Genomic DNA, 21,017 nt, shown 5'->3' on the forward strand with positions numbered 1-21,017 from the left:
AAGAAAACAATAAAAAAGAAACTCTTAAAATCTAGCACTAAAAACCTCTGTTGAGAGATGGGCTGGTTAAAGCATTAAGTTTAAAGTCACTGTACTCTACACACTTTATACAATTAATTACATTTAGGAACTTCACTAATCATTGTATTGTTCTTGAGAATAATTAAGAGGTAGCAATGTAACAAGCCTATTCAAATAGACTTGTTTTTTCTTTTTTTAGTGAAGGGAGGAAAGCTATACAAACACAAAAATAAAAAACGTACCTATAGAACTTGCAGCAAGTCCAGCCTACACCAAAAAAGCCCCCCTCCCCCCAAAAGCCCAAACACACCCCCCCCACCCCAAGAAATAACCCAAGACCTTCCAGTTTAAACATTCACATAAACATTACAAGTTCTTTTAATAAAACAAGTACCTCTGTGATTTTTTATGTAAGTAAATACCCCTATTATCTATAAATGAACATACCAAAACAAAAACAAACTGAAGACCCCCTTCTCACTTTCAGAACTGCTGCTGGACCATGGGCAGGATGTGCACGACTGGGGTACTAAAATAACTTCTTGACCACAGTGAATGAACCCCACAGACCACAGCAAGTTTGTAATGCAATACAATGTAATGCAGTAACATGGATGTGTTTCTCCCCCTGTCCCAGTTCATGGCAGATTCAATTCCTTGTGCACTAGCCATGCTGTTGCAAATTTTTTTCCCTTGATTCAAGTTAAAAATTGAGTAATATAAGCTATGTGTTTAAATTTGGGTCTTGGTCTTGCAAAGGAGTCCTAAAGTTATTCATTTAAAATACCCTTTGAAAGATGGTGTGCCAATTTTCCCCCCCACAATGGGGAAAGCAAAAAAGAAACTGAACAGAAGGCTAACTGAATCCGGTAATACAGAACAGAATACAGCTGGAGAAAGAGAATACAAGGAGAAAAGCTGGGAAGGGGCATCAGGTGGTCATGAAATAATGATAGTAACCCACTGACATTCATAGCAAGTATTAAAAATACTATGAGCAATTTCATCATACCCATGGCTAATTCTGAAGTGGGCAGGATCTGAAGCTTCCTGCTTTGAGTCGGGTTGCTTTGAGACGGTGCTCCTGCTGCTGTGGATGGCAGCCGGATCCTCTCCGCCAGACAATCTCCACGTCGCTGTCTCGCCTGGGGGGTGTGCGCATTTGTGTGTGGGTGTGAGTTTTAAATGAGGAATTCCGAGTCTTTGGCTTCTATGTTGGGGAGGTATGCATTCGCAGGTGGCTGATCAGGTTCCGCTGCTGGGTGAACTTCCCGCCACAGAGCTGACATTCATACGGCTTCTCACCTGAGTGGACCCGCATGTGCTCCGTCAGTCGGTACTGCCGCGTGAAGCGCATGCCGCACTCCTCACAGGCGAAGGGCTTCAGGCCCAAGTGGCTGCGCATGTGGCGGGTCATGGTGCCGCGCTGGGTGAACATCTTGCCGCAGATGTTGCAGGGGAAGGGCCGGGTGAGCCAGTGGGTTTTCTCGTGCTGCCGGAGGGTGGCGGGATCCTTGTAGCTCTTGCTGCAGACTGTGCACTTGAAGGGCCGGGACTCTGCTCCAAAGGTGGTGGGTGCCATGGATGCGGACAGGTCTTCCGCCTCCTCCTCCTCCTCCTTCACGTAGGCGCCTTCCTCCTTGATGTAGAGCTCTTCCTCGGTGTGCGTCTCCACATGGGCATTCAGCTGCTCTGAGCTGGGAAAGCCTTTGCCACAGGGGATGCAGACGTAGAGGTTGTCACCAAAGGCTGGCTCGAAGCCCTCCTGCCGGTAAACATAGTTTGCGCTAGGGTGGCTCCCTTCGCCATCGCTCTGGCCGCTGTCGTCACTGTGCTCTTGCCCATTCTCCACGTCGTCCTCCTCCTTGCACTGGAAAGAGTGGTCCGAGGCAAAGCTGCTGCCGCTTCCCCCGCCGCTGCTACTTGAGCGGTTCTCGGCCACCTTAGGCCCGACGATGACACCGTTGGGCACCGCCCGCTCCTCGCCCTTGCTGCCGGCCTCCTTCTTAGGCCACTCCTTCTTGCGGGCGATCTGGCGGGAGCTCTTGCGCGGCTGGCCTGCGTCCGGAAGGGGCTGGCTTTCCTCACAAGCACCTCCCCCTCCTCCCACATCCATGGGCTCACCGCCGTCTAGGGTCTGGGAGTTGGCGGCAGAGTCTTCGAAAGAGGCACTGTTGGTTGTGGATACTGAGGCAGACTGAGGGGATTCCTGGGAGTTACTGTTGGGGCTGACCTCCTCTGTGGCTGTGCCCTCTGAGGGACTCTTCTTGGAAAGGTCCAGGCCCAGCTCCTGGTCACCCCCGCTACCGCTGCTGATGTTACCATTGCTGCCATTCTTGCTGGCTGAGCAATGGAGGGAGTTAGAAGAGCCTTTGTGGAGAGAGCTACCAATGAACAGCTCGTCATCAGACAGCTTGTCCTTGAGCAGCTCATCTGGTGGCTTCTTATCACAGTCCGTTGACCCTGGAAAGTGTTTCTGGCCGACCGGCGTGGATGACAGCCTCTGGTTGCGGAGGGGCCGCCCAGCATTGGGGGTCGTGGGCTTACCAGGGAGGGGCCTCCCATTTCGCTTGAGCTTCTTCCTACAGAGGGCAGCCAGGTCGTGGAGTTGGAGGTAGCTTGCTGCCGTCAGGAGGGCATTGAAGTTCTGGTCGCTGGTCTGATCAGAGGACAAAAGCTTGCCAGTGTAAATATAGTCCAAGATCTGTCTGAACACGGATGGGTTGACCATCTCTGTGTCCAGGTTGATCAAGTTGTCGTGAAGCACTAGGGATTTAAAATATATGCTGCTGGCTGCAAGGATGTTCTTGTGTGCCCGAAAGAGGGCATTTTCCACCACTATGATCACGTCACAGAGGAACCCTTTGGCCCTTTGTTGATTCAGCTGCAGCAGCAATTGTTTGGCATGATTTGGCAGTTCCATTTCCACCTTCTCTTCCTACACCTGTACAACCTGAAAAGAAAGAGCAGGGTTTAAGTATGATACAGCAGAGATAATAAACCAAAACACCTGAATCAATAACATATTTAAGTTACTTAGATAGACTAACCACAACCATTGACACAATATAGTCTTGTTAATCAGACAAAAGTTGTAATTTTTAGTAGGTCAGTAGTTAGGAATAATTTACTAATTACGAGAATTGGGTTTGACCAAGTTATAAAAGTTCATACAGTTATAAAATCTTGAAATAAAGAAACACCAAACTAGAAGTTGTTTTAATTCCATTTTATGCATAAGAGAAAAGTTTGATTAGCATCTCTTGGATTTTTACAGAAACCCAGTCTCCAGTCCAGATGCAGACATATGGACCTAGCTGTCTCTTTGGCCAGCAGCACACCCATTTGACAACAGACAGGATGGTTTGGCTCTCTGCTTAGTAATTGGTATTTTAAAGAACATCAGTCCTGGGATTGTTCTGGTTCAACCTCAACATCACAGGTCTCTATCTGAGACACTCCATTATTAGATTCTCACAACAAAAATTGTCCTCGAGTTGTGTGTTGGCTAAATTCAAAAGAAACCCTGCCCTTCCCATCTCCTCAACTGCCTTATTCTGAGGCATCACTGTCCTGCTTTTCAAACACCAGAAAATCCTACACTCGTTTCTGAAACAAAGCACGGGAGCTCTCCAACTTCCCCACCCCCACCCCCAAAGGACTGCAGTAACGTCCCAAGTAAAATATTTATAGGAGCACTGAAACATACAAGTCTCCTCAACTGATAACATAGGCCAGATTGATGCAACCACAGATATGGCCAAAATCAAACTGCTGTCTGATCTTTGAAGCCAGGGGGATAAGATACTGGAGAATAATTAGAACATTAGAGTGACACTGTTTTCTGAACAATGGCTTCAAGGGGAGCAGTGGGCCACAGCGTGGATGATAAAACCATAACCAGGACAGAAATTGATCCAAGGGATTCCTTTTCAACCCTACGGTGACAATTCAGAGTGCACAGCAAAAGAGTAACATGGAGTTCAAGCAATACCTGGACTTTGCTTGGTATGTCGTCTTGTTGTGTCACCAGAAAAAAAAAAACACAATGACAAACCATAACTTATGCCAATGTAGGTGAAGAATGTTAAAGCCTCAAATAGAGCATTAACTATAAAAATTCACTCAAAGTCATCTGAAGTCTAGTAGCTGCATGGCACATAGTGCTGGGTAAAACACAGGCAATGGCTACAGAGGATTCAAAGGCCTCACCCCTTTTCCAATGCATTGCAACAAACGGGTATCATGTTCTGAATTGTACACCAACGCACCGTTCCACACAAAGGGGAGAGGAAGAAAGGTGAAACAGTAACTTTTCTAATCTCTTTCTGGAGCGCGACTATCATTTTTCTGGTTGCTCTTGGAATGCTCCTCACGCCATCCATTAGGTTCTGGTGATGTCAAACTGTGGGGCAGAGCCCCATTGTCTGCAGGTGGGGGATGGACACTGCTAAAAGGCTGTGTGTAGGATTAGGAGCAACCTGAGATGGGAAATCTACACACAAGACAGGGAAGGGTGTGGCGTGAAGCACTAAACCAGCACCTGATCCTCTGACGAGGGCCTGAGCGGGCCTCAACTTGCTTCCACCATTTGAACTGAGGAAGGTGTCTTCCTGGCTGTGTCTTTCTTTGTGAAAACTGACTCGGTGCCAGCTTCCACACTGGTGCCTCCCCAGTTGCCAATGAACTCTGAATATAAGCAGTTTTCTTTTTATCATTTATTTTACCAGGTAAATCTCATTGTGATCTGATAATCTCATTTTAAAGTGCAACCTTGCCAAGAGTGCAGTACCAGAAGCACACAGTTTTAAGACATAACATTAATACACAGAATAAAATGCAAATGAAATGCAAAGAAGATTTACAAGTACATTCTTAATAATAATATAGCAGATAATGTGTTTGAAGTCAAAAGGAGAAATGACATTTTAACTGTTTTAACTGTTTTTGTGATTTATTCCAAGCTCAGAGTACATGGTAGTGAAATGAGGTTGTCCCATATAATTACATCAGCACTTTATTTTAAAAAGCGATCATTTATCGGATTGAAGAGGACAATTACTAAACCTAAGAGGAAAAAGTACAGAGGTAGGATGGGTGTTTTGTAACTAACTATAAAGAATGCACTAATGAGTTTAATAAAAAAAGTCTCCGTGATTAGTTTTATATCAACAACCAATAACAGAGTGGAAGCAACACACCTACACAGTCTCTCATAATTTAACACTGATAGAAATGTAGCTAAAATAAGTTCTCAACTTCAACAGATAAGATATTTTATTGGAAAGCAATGCACCAGATATTATGAATTATCACTGCAGCACTGGAACAATCATCTGGATAACTTAGCACAAAACAGAGACTGTCAAAGAGTTACTGAGCAATTAAGAAGCCCAAGATATCTAAATTGCCATCTTCTAGGAAATACACTATTCATCCTGATGTCAGACCTAACTGTAAAGACTGTTGCTATGGTAATACTTTCAATTCTGCCATGACTGTTAGTGTTGCAATTACATCACATACTAAACTTTTTTGTCCTCACAAAAATCATGCAGACACGACCTACACAAATAAACTGTTAAATAAAATAAATATAAAATAAAAATAAAATTTTAAAAAATCAGCGGAACACATTTTTAGGGAAAGGAAAGTACAGTACAGCTAGTGATGTCAAATCCATTACTTGTCAGTCTATATTTTATTATAATGCCAAACCTATTGCAAGTAACTGCGGATAAGTGTATATGCAAAGTGATTCAAAATACTTAGTCAAAGTTACTTGCAGACTTAAGTATTTTCAAATCACAAAGGAAATTTGTGGAGGGATTGTGTAAAGAGGTGAAATATGATTGCATGGTAATGAACTCTATGCAGTTTCACCTGCCAGTACATGCTGCTTTCTGAAAAGCTCCAGTTGCAGAACCTTGTGTATATTAGTCATACAAAATGCAGCCACAAACCCACATAGCCTAGCCTATTAAAAGTGAGATGGAGCCTGGGAGGTAAATAACATGCCAGCCTCAGGAGTTCTGCCACTCACAGTGAAGAGGGTAATGAATTTCAGGTGAAAATGATAATAAGGAATGTGGCAGGGGCAAAGCCACTACACTGAGTGACAAAGCAACTATTCCTATTCATATTCCTTCAGCAGGTCACACTGAGATAGAGTTTGCTGCACCCATTAAGACGGAGACTGAGAATGTGTGACAAAAGCAGGTGTTACAAAAATGCTATATTGCATGACTGTCAAGGGTCCCCAGAAATACCTCAATCTGAACTACTGTACAAAGAAAAATCTTCCAAAAAAAAAAAAAAATCTTCAGAAAAATGATCACCGCTGAGAGGGTGTTACATACCAATTTATGTCACAGATTGAGCCACACCACTTGCTGGAACTCATACTTGTGATTCCCAATTATGAAATGGGTATTTCAACACAAAATCAGATCAAACCTGAGGTACGCAATTCTTAATTTATGAACCATGGAAGACTTGGTGAGAATCAGCACAGATGGCATTTAACTTGACTAGTTTGATCCGGACCCATGTGTGAAGCGCTGGCTGTCCTCCAATACAAGGAAACAAGCCCTCACTCCTTAAGTTACAGTGTTACACAACATTTACATGGTAGCATTTACATGTGCCATTTAAGAGGCTTGTTGCAAGTGCTGTTTTTGGCCATAGTGGCCACAGCCATTAGCTAACAACAGAAAATTAATTCAGCCGCTATTTCAGACTATGTCTGATGTAATCAAACTGTGATTAGAATCAGCCAATGTGATCACAGAAAAGGTGAAGACACAAATCCACATCAACTGTTTTTCAGTTACCTGGCTTGAAAGGCAAAGGGAAAAACTACATCACAACACTGAACATGCATATTTTGTAAGATTATTAAGGATACACAGAATCCAGGATTCTGTACAGAATTCAGAGAAATTCCTGATTTTTAAGAGGTAATCTGTGATTCATGCATTCATGTCAGATGCTGACTTCTTTGCAGCAGCAAATTTAAACCCCATTGAAGGTTATATTGTGGTTGTTGTCAGTCACAGTGTTGGGTGCAATAAGTAAAAATAAGAAACAGGAGCTAAACATACTCTAAGGATACAAGCACACAACATAGACTGCAGAAAGATGCTTACGGTATGGTGGACAGGAGGCAAAATAGTACCCAACTGCAATCAATAAAACATGTTTTACTGAAACATATTGTGAAGTACGAGATTTGTCTGGACATCACCTGTTCACTGTGGTGTCCGTCATAAAATCATCACTGGTAAATGAAACATTTTATAAACATATTTATGGCCAAGAGGCGTTACTCTCTATCGCTTCAAAATAGACTCAGTTGCAATATTACGACCAAAAACCCAACTATTGAAAACACTGGAGCTGCAGAATTACAGTTTGGGATATAACGATGACTAAGATTAGCATCTTATGGGTGTCAGAAAGATGGCATTTAAAAGTAATGAATTCCAGTCTGCAGTGATGTAAATGGTTCTTGCCAATGGGAATGCAGAATTATTCTGTTGCAAAGGACATCTGACACAACTGGTGGAGTCTATGCCATTATTTACATAAAGGAAAATTAAAACAAACATCTTTTTACATTGCATGTGCCAAAGCCACCAGCCCATTTCATGTATTATGACTAAATATGTGAAAATCCAACGGCACAGTTATTTTTATTCGCTAATTGTTATAGGAGATTACTCTACTACCTACTACCTATTACCATCCTCTACCAACAATTTAAAGCACCACTACGATATGGCAAAACTAATGACCAGTCTGTGCTCCATCAACACCCCTGCTCATATTAATTTTGCACCCAGTGCCATGCATGCTCCCTCCCCAATCCTAGTTTAATCATCCACTTAAAGTGGATGTGACACTGAGTCAGGGTCCATATTGCCTTCCTCTGGGGTGTAGGGGCATGATAGTGTGAAAAAGCAGCGTGCCCGGAGGACTGCTGTTTCAGGGTCCAGGCATCAGCCTTGCCCACAGGACCTCTGCACCACTCTCTCTACGAGAGCCTCCAGTACTTCAAAGACAACATTTATCAAACAACTGCTTCCTTTGACTCTGGTCATAAAAAAGCAATTGCAGTGAAGCCAGTCTCATGAGGTGGTCTATAAATAAACCTGTTCAGGGTATCAGGCACTTAATTACAACAGGCTACAACAAGCAATGGCGACAACAAAAAGAACAATCAAACATTTTCAGCCTTCAGCCACATGAAGAGGCACACAACAAGGCACAACTCAGTCTGCAGGCCCATAAACATGCATTAATAGGACCTCATCTGACGGCTCAGGACCACTACTGTCACACTTGCTCTTGTGATTTCTGTTCTAGTCTACAGCACTTAGAGTCATTTTGATTTCAATGCTCTATTCTCCAGTAAGGTAGTTTCTGTCTGTGATGCAGCAGGAAAGGTTAACTGACTTATATATGTATCAGCTTACACCATCATATCTTCAAAGTTACATTGGTTCTGACACTAAGCTTACATACTAAACTGTGTCATGAGAGATGTGAAAAAAAATGTGACAATATTTTTTACCGCTGTAAGCTACTAAGCATGTGCTAAGTATGTACTTGCTAAATTCCAATTTTAAAAATAGTCACATTTTTTCCATACTTGTCTTTACTTTTTTCTACATCTTTTACATTTTTTCTAAGCACATTCACCTCTTAAAAAAAAAGATAAAGCATTTAAAATTACTTGTTCAAAGCTGTCAGTGAATCACTAACAGTAAGAAGTGTAAAATTAACTATAATTAAACAGTCATTCATGAACATATAATGCCTCCTCTTAAGACAAACTTTCCAAGGCAGGAAAAAAATGCCTCTCACCATGGCTGAATGTTTCATTGGCCAATAACGGTCAGGACTGGGCACTGGGACTTAATGCGAGCTGATGGATTTGTTTCAAGCTTGCTAGCTGTGACTGTTTTTCAAGTTTGATAAACAGAGGGATAGTTAGTCTGAAGTCTTTTGAGTAGAAGGGGCAAATATCATGAGCTGACTATAACTGGCAGTCTGCAGAGCCAGGAAATAATTGACCTCATCTCACCAGAGTGGAGAGGTCTTATGCTGAGTTATAACTGTACGCGAAGCGAAATTTCACTTCGCTTTCCTCGCGTGGGTTTGCTGGCTTGCCCTGAAAAACGAACAAGCGAATTTTGCACCACGTCACAGCAAGCACGTGATTACAACAACACTGCTAGCAAATGACTGAAGAGATTTCTGGAAAGGTGGCGTGGCTTCTAGCCCTACTTGAAGGTGATTGGCTTTCACCAGGTGAAATTTTTTGCTCGAGTTGAACACTTAACTCAAGCGAACTGTTGCGAATGCTCATTTCACCCATTTCGCATCACTCACAGTTTCGCCGCTATTAACTCCGCCCATTCGCCTCCTGCCATTGACTTTTCATGCATTTGCGTCATTTGTAAATTTTGCATCGCATTCGGTTAAAACGTACCTTTATACTGGGAGAGCTCCTCAGCTCAATGTTGTCTCAGTGCTTCCTACCAACTGACCTCAGACGCCTCTGTTCCAAATACCCCAAAAAATAGTTCAAGAACTGATCTAGCCAACATACTGTTTGTGAGAAGAAAATCTGATGCCAAACTGGGTTAAGTGCAGAAAAACAGCGGGAGGACTATGTATCTGGAATGTAAAGTGATTACAATCTCAATGGAAGTAAAGACTTCTTTGACCAAATGTGAATCCCCACACTGGGGTTAGACACTAGCAGACTGCATGTAATCGTCATTCCGGAGAGGGGTTTTCTTAGCGGAGCTTAACACCAGCGTGGAGCAACTCCTGTAGGAAGTGGAGTCTGGCTTTCTTTTGCTTCATGCTGGTTTGTCACGACTTGTCTGGATTTAGCTAAACCTCAATGCCGTTCCAGTCTTGTTCACTTATCTGCCAAGTCCACTTCAGCCCAAGTCATAACCAGTCTCTCTCAAGTCTCTTTCTCATTCGATACTCAATGCAACAAAAGTGAGCCAACAAGAAGTGTGGCAGGAGAGAACCGAGCTTTAAGCACTCAGTGAGGCTGAATGCTATGCTAAGGCAGTGTGCATTGCTCATGTAGTTGTGGACACATTTGTTAAGGTACTGATGTCACCAGTTATGGATTGCTGCAAAACATTAAATGCTTTATTCAAATAAGCAGTTGGAAACAAATTTCCGATGAACATGACGTTGATCTTGGAATGGGCACAGTGTCAGATACACCTGTGGATATCCAATTACATCGGAATGTGAACATTTAGATCACAACATAAAGAGACGAGTCATCGAAAAGTCACCTTGCCCTTGACAAAATCATTGCAGTTTCACTCTATTGGCATGACCTGGCTGATCCCATGGTGGACTGGACCAATGTTTGTTTGCCAGAGCAAAAGTCACCCTAAATAAGGAGCCTTCACTAGAACGATGTAATGACTCCTTGCTCCACTGCATGTCTCTTGCCATCCACTTCTGTTTTAAAACATAGACTAAACTCCTTTTCCCATAATCTCTTTCCCTTTATTCCAGTAATAGAATAACACGAAAACAGCAGTTCAAGTGAGGGAAATACTCGTGCAATACAAGATTCATAAACAGCCTTGAGCTGTAGGGTCCCTTCAACCTGATTACTGCTCTACAAACAGAAACTTCACTGTTTGAGAGATTTGCCAAAAGGGATCACAAGACATTCTACTGTCCCCAGCTCTACCTGAACGGCAGACAAAGCATGATACATACACAGGATGGACCCCCCCCCCCCCAACACAATCTGAAGCATCATAAATTATCACCCAAACCAAACTAAAACACATTACAAGATACATTTTAAAAGTCAAAGATATGTATTAAGAATACACATACATACCAGGTTCAGACTGTCAATACAACTTTTTCTAAGTACTGTACCCATAAATCCAAAGGAGTACATTTAAAAATAAATATTGTATAAAAATAGAAAAGTAATAATTTCATTTTGCCACCTAAGACAAGCACATGTTCATTGAATACTACTGAACACTGGTCCAGAATATTTATTTTCTATCTCATAATAGACAAGTTTATGATTACGATGGAGAAAGCAGATCTTTAGCCAGGGAAATGGGGATTGCAAGGGTTATGCTGGTAGTATCGCTATGTTGTTGCTAGTACATAGCAACTCTAGTACATAGTAGACTCTTCATGTAGAGAGCCATACTTTGATAACAAATCCATTTCATCTTTAGCCAGGAACTTCCTAACTTATCAAATTGATACCCCACAGAAGCAACAGAGAGTACACATTTCAACACAGAGTACCGCATTTTCAAGTAAAACACAAAAACAACCATATCACGAAAATGGAACAAAATCAGGGGTGACACCATAGCCCATACACAAAGAAAACTGGGACGTATGCCTTGCAGCTGTTTATTTGGTGCTTCATGAAGTGTGCTTGATGCACACCTATCATCACAAATTTGGTGTAATATTACCAGAACCAAAACACCACTAAAATGTTGGCACTGGATTGAGCCCTAAAGGAAATGTCTGCAAAGTGCAGGAAGCAGCTAATAATGATAATTACTCTTCACTTCATGTTACTTCATGTTACTTTTCAGGAACTGGAGGCTACTTTTATTTTCTTATTCCAAACCTAAAACTAAAGAATAAAAAAATAGGAGAAATACATAAAATACTTCAGACCTGACAAAATGGCCATTTATAAGGCACATCAAAATATTCTGCTATATTAAACAGGCAGCTCACTGGAAAAATCAATAATTTGATTTCTTAACTTCACTGCACATTTTCTGAATTGTCTTGCAATTTTATTCAAGTAGTGCAAGGTCATTATATACTGCCTTTCTCAAGATTAATATGGTCACCAAGAGACCCCGTTACTCTTTGAAACTAAGGCATATAAATCTGGGTATAATTTGTCTTTTAAAAAAATCTACCAGATGTGAACAACAGAGATCACGAGTGACTGAATTCACCCGGGATGACAGGTCAGGAAGCGACTGTCGGGGCACGACTCCCCGACCATATGCTGTACGGGATATCTTAGATACAGACAGAAAGTTTTCAACGAAAACTTTCCAAGAAACCTAGCACAACAGAGCAGTCGGAGGGAATCACAACAGGACATGTCTATCATCTATCCCATTGTACTGTGACCTGAACAAGGGTTGCTGCTGAGCCATGAACATCCCAGATCAAACACACACATCTGAGGCAAACTGTGTGAGCAATTACAAAGCAGCTTGCATCTTTTACGTATCACCCACTATATTGATTCTTTTCCATACAGCTGGCTACAGAAGCAATTTGGGTAAAATACCTTCATCTAGGGAACAGCAGTAGTGCCCCATGGGTGAAATGAATGGGCAACCTTAGAGTTACAAGACCTGCTCCATACCACTTCCTACGATGGTCCTTTTCTAAAATGAAAATGTACTAACTTACTACCAGAGTTACTGCATTCTGAATCCAACTTATTTGTTGGAGCTAGAGTTCTGTTTGACTTATGCACCATAACCCAGCTTAACACATTACTGAAATGTGAAGCGGACTTTGCATATGAGCTGGGTATCCACTTTCCTCAAAGGTCTGCCAAGACATGCCAAGCAGAGGGCAGCTGAAATTGTCGCTCAGAGATAAGTTCTGGCAACATGTGGAATATCAGCAGGCTTCAGAGCGCACCTGAACACTAACAAGAGAGCACTGCAGGCAGTGTCACGTCAGACTGGGACCGGCAGCCTGTGGAAGGATGTGCTGTTGGGGAAGGACTGGGAGGGCACTTCTGGCTGTCCCACAGTCAGCTACATTCAAGTCCAGGCATGAGGTGCCCTGAGCTTTTCTCTCACTTTGTGAAAATTCCAAAATAATCCTTTGTCCCATTTTCACTAGCTAAACCCTCCTGTGCCACTTCAAGACGGAACTGTGAGACCGCCACGATTACAGGATGGCTGTGAGAACAGGATTTCACCCCAGCAAGGAAAGATGACTGCTCCTGTCCTTCACCATATCCATATACAGTAGCACCGAAAGGCTTTCCATTCACGCATAATGGGGGCTGAGCTGAAAGAAGCAAGCTCAAGGTATAAAAAATTCGCCCCCTTTTCACACACAGCTACTAGCCCCTCCCCAGATTGCCTGCTGGATTCCTGGGAGCCACTAATGGATTAAGACTGATCTATATGCAGCCCAGAGACACGTGGGCATAGATTTCGACTCAGGCTGCATACACAAACATCCCTTTCCCTGGGATGTGCATGCCCCATGCGCTTATGTTCAGGAGACCACAGAGGCACTCTGTCACACTGAGGCCGCCTCAGTGTAAACCAGCCTGGGGTTGGAGAGTACAGGAAATGCCATGCCCCCCCCCCCCCCCCCCCCCCATCCCCAATAACTCCCACTCATATTTTTAGCTCTCAATGTAACATGGTGCAAAGGGAAGACTGCAGCGGAAAATGATCTGAGAAGCATTCTGAGGTCACTACTATCCCACTTCACGAAACACACCACCACTCAAAGAAAAGACGCAATTCAAACAGCATTTGCGAAACATATCTGGCTCTTTGCTGGGCATGCAGAACGAGTGGGGAGTCCTAATCGGTGGGTCTGCGGTCTGGGAAAGGGAAGGCAAAGTCCACTGTGAAGTCATGTGAAAAGACACGGGATTAGGACTAATTATCTCATAGGAGCAACTAGGAAAACAAGTCTGGCAAGTAGAGACAGTGATTCCTGTAAACAAACCGAGACCCTGCCACGTACCAAGGCTGGCGACGCAGTATACAGCCCCCTGAATACTCCATTCCAGGCATTCACCACTGCACATTTCTTGGGGTGAGGAGGTTAGAGTGCATGCCTAGCAACAGCACCCATATCATTTCAGAAGGGCTTTAACTTATGCTGGCAATGTGGGCAGTGTTGGCTCCGTTCCACCTCCAACTCTGTTAATCGGGGTTCTTACACTTTTCAACACTCCCAACAGCCGACGTTAACAGCGGCTGAATTTGCCGGTTTTTCCCCTGAGACATAATAAAATAAATAAAACCACTTGTCAAACAACCGAGGCCTGTAAAACGAGAATGCAGTCTATAAAGTACATTGGCCTCACTGGTGGGTGAGCCTTTTTTCTTCTTCTCCGGACTCAGAATAAATTATGGCGAATGAGTGCGCTGACCCCGGACTTCAAGCAGGATTAGGGAATCCATCAATTATATGCGGGGGGGGGGGAGAGAGAGCACTCTCCGGTTCATTCCTATTTTCAACACACACGGGGTCGCCAGCATTTCCGAACTACAGGGAGGTCTGGAATAAACAGAAGTTGGAAACACAGCACACTAAACGAAAGCTTTTGCATGGGGAGACCAGCTCCTCCTTATGTGTGCCTGTGTGACTCAGTGGGGGGAGAGAGCGAAAATCCCCCTGAGCAAAGTCTCTCCTCAAATGTAAGAAATGCTTGGCATTCCAGCTCAAGTGCCATGCTCCTAAAGTGTGCAGATGTGCAGACGGGAAGTGGCAGCGAAGCCGTCCCTCAATTCCTCCACCCAGCGCTGTCCATTCAAAAGAGCTCCTTAGAGAATCACAGATCTCATCCCTAAACCTCATCTCTTTTCCCATTCATCTTCATAAGCATCTCCCTGTTCAGCACAGTGGAGTGTCATCCTGCTGCTGGACACAGAGCACCAGCAGCAGCCCTCCCCCCTTGGCTCATTAACCATTTTGTGTCTGGAAACCTCCCTACATAGTGTCATGAATAAGGACCATTAAAAACACTTCTATGAATCCACGTAATGGCTCCAATTAAAATATGGCCCGTGCAAAACTGTGGTTACGAAAAAAAAAAACACCCTTCATCTGGTTATAAGAAAGCTTCCAAACCATTGTCAATTAAATTACCTTCTGTGGTGAGGGTTTAAAGTGCGCTGTATCCATTCCAAAACCGCATATAAATTCTTTTAAATGTTAAATACACACTGAGAGGCGTGCAACTTGTGGTAAAAAAAAAAAAACCATTTGGTTTGGCTAGCCATTATGGCATGTTGCCAAATCAAAACAAGAATGCATGCAATGATTCAAGTGGCATACATTGCAAGTCCCTCAATTCAAATACACACCACATTTGCACAAAGGAGCACTGCTAGTGAGTTTTTAAACAATGTATACTGGCCCTGCAACTCATCCCGCTTTAGAATACTTTATCATTTTGAATCCTGCTGAAGAGCTTCCCTCATCCTCTGCTCCTGAAAGAAGGGCACTGGAGTTATGCTCATTGCTCAATGCTCATACACATACAATGTTATGAAACACTGGTCATCATAAATTCACACCCAGCACAGATTGCAGTAGTTCTGCATGCACAGACTGTTTACCCCACTGCACGTTAAGAGATGTGTGCGAGCAGGCTCACACACATTTATCTGAAAAGTCAACCTGGGCCTCCATCATGAGGGTTACGCTCCAATTGTAAGTCAGTCTATCAAAAAAAAAAAAAAAAAAACAGGCACAGGAAAAATGCGGTAAACTAGAAGGTACTAAATCTGGAAACTAACACAGAGCAGAGTTCATATGTAATTACCAAACACAGCAGTGTGTTAATATTGGCTTGTGAAATTGTGATGTACAAATTGTGAAGTATAATAGTTTTTATAAATTTGTGTGATTACATGATTACACAAATGCAAAGCCTGTCTTCTGGCAGAGGCAGTCCCCAATTTTACTCTGTGGTGAAAGATTTCCATTTAAGCACTTGCATATGAAACAATCTTGCCTGTGACTGGAAGCAAAAGCTTTGTTTTCACCTTCGCTTTGAGCCCAAAGGCAACATTCCACTGGTAGGTAGGATCGAGGGCAAGTTACGGTAGTGCAACCATAGATGGTGGGACCTCACCATCCTGGTCCAGTTATGTTCCCACTGCAAAACCAGCAGCATTAAAAGGATTTAATCACCCTACCCATTAATATGTCCTGCTTTCGACTGTAATGTGAACTGACATGGCGGAGTGAGGCTGCTCGTGAAGAAGTCAGGCGTGAAGATGTGGCAACATGAGGCCCAGGTGGAGAGGCAGCCAGCCATCACATCAAAGCTGCACGGACTTCACCATTACAAAAAACAACTAACAGCAACAGGGCAAGGAAGATACACATTGGCACTAAAAGGTCAAATGTGAATGTAAAAATTACAGTCACACTCATTTAAATGAAATGGACTTTTGAATGCAATGAAATTTCCCCTTTTTCTATAGTGCACCTGACCTGCACAACGAAATCCACAGAAACACCACCCTGGCTTTCTGGGTTAGTTGTGGACAGCAGTTAGGCTGCATTTGTGAAAGACACAGACAGCAGGGCCTCTGGACTGTCATGCTGCAAGGGGGTCCATTCAGATCAAAATCTTGAGAACACCTATACCTTTTATGTCACTAACTAAGCGAGGAAACTTCACTCAGCCTCACAAACCTTCCCCTCTTCAGCTTTAAAGAGGTATGGGTATCACTGAGCCATCCCAGGGGCTTTTCTCTAAATGAGCCTGAGGCAGCTATATCAGTGAACTATCCACACCTGCACTGTATATGTCATCACAGAAGAAAACGTTAAACTGGTGAGTCTGGAAACCTTCACTTAGGTTGGCAATGCACATCATAGCCCAGTGTTCTTAGTGCTGGGGCAGAGGTTTACTACAACAGGCAAGTAGTTCTAAGCTGGTTTTTCACTGCCATTCTGTTAATTTCCATTCCATTTTTGCACCAAGTAACATGACTTCAATACATTTTCTCACAGAATTTAACCATTTGCGAGCACACAACCCTTGATGGAAGGTATGCACGCCTAATCCCTGTTTGCTGCATGCTGTTGGTTGCATTAATTTCCTTGCCCAAAATATCAGAACACTTGTTTTAGTAACTCTGTGTGTATCTCCTTCCTGTATACATCATGTCTGTCTTCATCGCACACATGCAGTTCCCTCCATATCTGTTTATACTGCTGACGAAACAGGACCAAAAAAAATGTGATAAAAGAAAAAAATGTGTATGGGATTGTTCTTCCTCAAAGTCACAATGTTCACAAATAGTGGATTTTATTCCAGAAGACTTTTCACATTTATTCACATCCCTGTAACTGGTATTTTGCAAATCCTCTTCCGCATTGGATTACACGGACAAAATGCTTCCTGTAGTGTTTTATGAGGCTCTGGTACTTCTGTGTGGGATTTTCAACTTGGCAGAATTGCTCAAGATCCTTCATATCTTAGAGTTTTCATTTGGGAACTGCCTTCTTGAGTTTGAATGCTCAAATGCTCAACTGGATTGAGTTTAGAAATGAGATGATCATTTAAGAACATTTATTTTGTGCTCAGTTAGCCACTTCTTTGTATATCTGGATAAATATTTGGACCACTGCCACACGAGAATGTCCATTTTCAGTTTTGAGCTTGGTAGACGGAACTGTCTATCTCACCGAGGGCTTAAGGACCCACAGATGCAAAACAACCCCAACCATCACCATATTTCACCACATTTCACAATGGAGTTGAGTTCTTTCTAAACAGAAGCTTCACTTTTTCATGCCAAACATAAAGCGGACGAGCATATCCAAAAGTTAAATGTTTGTTTCATGAGACCTCCCTCCAGTTGTCATTTTAATGGACTCTGGCAAATTCAAGCTGCCTCTTTGTAGCCTTCAAAAGCAACTTTTTTACAAATTTGCCATGAGCACATAGCATTCATTCATGCTACTTTGAATGGCTCTTTAGGACACTTTGTAACCTGAAGATGCCAGTTTGTTTAGACTATCTCTGACTGTTGTCTTTGGATTACTCCTAAACCACTTGTCTCACAGCCCATGATGGCAAGACAGACATGCATCCCCTTTCTTACAGGGGTGCTTCTGTACCAATAGCTTTAAATTTCTTAACAGACATGAAGTTCTAGACTCACATTTTGTAAATTCCTTTACAGACATCTTCAAATGTGTGGAAATCAGTGACAATTTACCTACATTCTTCAGAGGGTTCTCTAACCTTAACCATGATAAAGAATGTTACTGATGAACACCTTCTGTACCAACCGCTTTATACCACAGTGCAATGGGAAGCCTCTGTATGTCTCTACAGTTTCAAAAGTTCCCACTGAATGCCCAGTAAACAGAATGTTGGTGTTGATCTGTTCTCAGCGGATTCTGTCAGTTATTACTTACCGGTATGAAAAAATGTGACCGATTTTTCTGAACTGAAATTCATTCTTTTTGCAATGCTATTAAGATTAAAGTCTAATGTTTTTAAGCAGAAAATGTATTCAAAATGTACTTTTTTTAGTGTGTTTTGCCCCTATTCTGGTATTAATAAACATGAAGATACTGCAGCCATTTCAAAAACATCTTTACCGAGACCAGTTTATTCATACATTCCTTCAAAAGAGCAATGATGAGCAATGATTAAAATAATAACTATAAATGTAAATTGTAAAGGGCCTTTCAACATTATTCTTAAATGACTGCAGTAAATTTGCTTAAAAAATACAAGAGGATCACACGCCAACCAACATTACAATACAAATCAGAGAAACACCACAGGAGACATCAGGTTAATGCAAGAAAAACAGTAAAAAAAGGACTCCATATAGGATCAAGACAGTTTGACTTTTTCCATCATTCTTCATACGGTCATTCATACTGAAAAACTTACCCACGGCATTAAGGATTTTATTAATTTCTGAGCATATACAATTATACATCATGCAATCTAAATGCCAGGGAGTTAGCTTTGCTTGAAGTCACTGCAAACAGTTTCTAACATAATAATACTTGCTCCTAATGTAGTCGCCAGTACTCAATACTTCACCAAAAATGTCCGTGTGCCACTTGGGCACGATTAGAGGATATTTCTGCAGTTGGAGAAGGGTTATTTAAATGTTCCAGTGCCAACAACGAAACGAAAAAGACAGCAAATTAAAGTGAATTATCCATAAAGCTACGGTAATCTACATGGTGACAGATTTACCCATGACCTCATACATAGTGGTAGAGCATTTAACTTCGTTCCGACCGCATGTAACCACACGACAGGGCAAAAAAGGATGACATTTAAAAAGTTGCAATATTTCACAGCTGGCCTAAATATGTGCACTATAAACACGACCATCAGCACAGCAGGTTGCATGTACTTCAGGACATTTAAGCCTAGAAATGTATCCGTAACACCGAGAACGGTGCAACGCTTCAAAGCACTTCCCTTGAGGGAACAACTGAAGTCGTTATCTGACGAACTTGCATACAATACCCTAAAGAAACAAATCTTCGTCCAATTCACTCTGATGTCGCAACTTGTGATATAAATGCATTGAAATGACATAACCTAATCGATAACATTGACACAAAATCAAAAAACACTGCCTGAACTCAATTAAGAATTGATAACTCAAGCTAGCAATGAAGGGAACAAATCAAGGAGGAAATATCCCACTTCAGAAAATAGGCTATTTTGTTAACCTTATTTTTAAAGTCTGTACTTTACCTGATTCAGTGAATCGCGTCCATATGATGAAATGTTTAATTAAATCATCCAATTTGAACCGCCGACCTCGACAGATTCGAATGTCGTTTTCATCCGATCGTGAAAATTGAAACCACTTCGATGTCAAGTGTCTAATACTGTTCATTAGAAATTAGAAATCAATGTAGTATACCAAGTTAGAAACAAATGCAAACAAATTCAAGGAAGTAAAAAAACTACCCTCCTCGAGATCGCAAATTACGAGATGAAACGGAGCCTTTCTTTGTCGTAATTGCATTTGCCAGTGCGCCAGTGCATTTACCATTTATTTCCAAAGGGGTCCTGGACAATATAGAAATATTGTGAAAACAACTAAAAATAAGCATAGTTAGACGGAAAAAAACCATGTCATTATCAAGCTAAAAAAAAAAAAAAACAACAACGGTGTGCTAGATGAAGCCCGTCTTACTGGCGTTTGCAGTGCAGGTTTAGCCAGACAAAACGACGCGCTCACATCTTGCCAAGCTGGTATTGCTGGCTCTAGGAGTAGGCACTAGGCACTACACAAGCGAAGCCCCCTTTTTGTTGGCACGCGATAGCAGACCATTTTTGAAGAAGCAAGCATTTCAGGCAACTCCAAACCAATCCGATTGGAAGCTGCACCCAGTCGGTTACACCAAGCATTCACGTTCATAAAAAAAATAACAGAAATCATATTTCGGTACCTTATTACATCGGTAGGAGCGTTCTCAATTTACCACCCTCTTTCTCATCTCACAGCCTTCCGAGCGCCATCTTGCAAGCTTGTGACGTTGAGATCTCACCTCTGACCCAAATTTGAATAGAAGCCAACCGAAAAGGGGGAAAAGAGAGAAAAACATGAGCCCCCTTCTTCTTCTGTGGTGTTTCATGGCGGTTTTGCAAACACATTTGCCTTTGCCAATAATCCTGTCCGGCTGTGGCAGACAGCACGGAGTAAAAGGTGCGACGTCCAGTGTACCTGAAATATCAATATGTTGTAGAGCGACATAATGAAAATATATGTATACATAGTGTACAGGTATCTTAATTGATGGAAATTTTAGATTATTTTAAGATTGTTTGAAGAAACGTATCGTTTTCATTTGCCCATGTCATTATCGAATTAAATAGTAGGCTAGGCTAGTTAATAAGTGTAACAAAGAAATGAGTTTTAAGTGAAAGCTTATGGATATATGGAATTGGTATACGGTTAATTTGAAATTAATATTGTTTTAATTTTATGGTGAAATGCGGCTAATATTATTCGGTAAGAACCCTGACACTCCAGGACTTGATTCAAACAGAATGGGCAACAGAAAATTATGTAGCCTACCAATGTTATGCCATTAAACATACTGCTTTAATGGTTATTAAAAACACAACAATAATATCGGCAAAATAAGCTTCGTATGTTGTTTAGTGTGACAGTATACTTTGTCAGGGCTTTAATTTAAATTTAAATTTA

At 42.1% G+C, this 21,017-nt stretch overlaps 1 protein-coding gene across 1 annotated transcript; it reads right to left on the bottom strand.

The window, feature by feature from the left end:
- Nucleotides 1-451: 451 nt before the first annotated feature.
- LOC118776884 (hypermethylated in cancer 2 protein-like) lies at nt 452-20,331 on the bottom strand. Its single transcript, XM_036527504.1, has 2 exons — nt 20,257-20,331; nt 452-2,974 (listed from the first exon to the last, which is right to left on the bottom strand). The coding sequence occupies exon 2, from the start codon at nt 2,942-2,944 to the stop codon at nt 1,232-1,234; it is 1,713 nt and encodes a 570-aa protein (XP_036383397.1). The 5' UTR covers nt 2,945-2,974; nt 20,257-20,331; the 3' UTR covers nt 452-1,231.
- Nucleotides 20,332-21,017: the final 686 nt, after the last annotated feature.

The sequence above is a fragment of the Megalops cyprinoides genome, chromosome 4, assembly GCF_013368585.1.
Source record: "Megalops cyprinoides isolate fMegCyp1 chromosome 4, fMegCyp1.pri, whole genome shotgun sequence".
NCBI classification, from domain to species: domain Eukaryota; kingdom Metazoa; phylum Chordata; class Actinopteri; order Elopiformes; family Megalopidae; genus Megalops; species Megalops cyprinoides.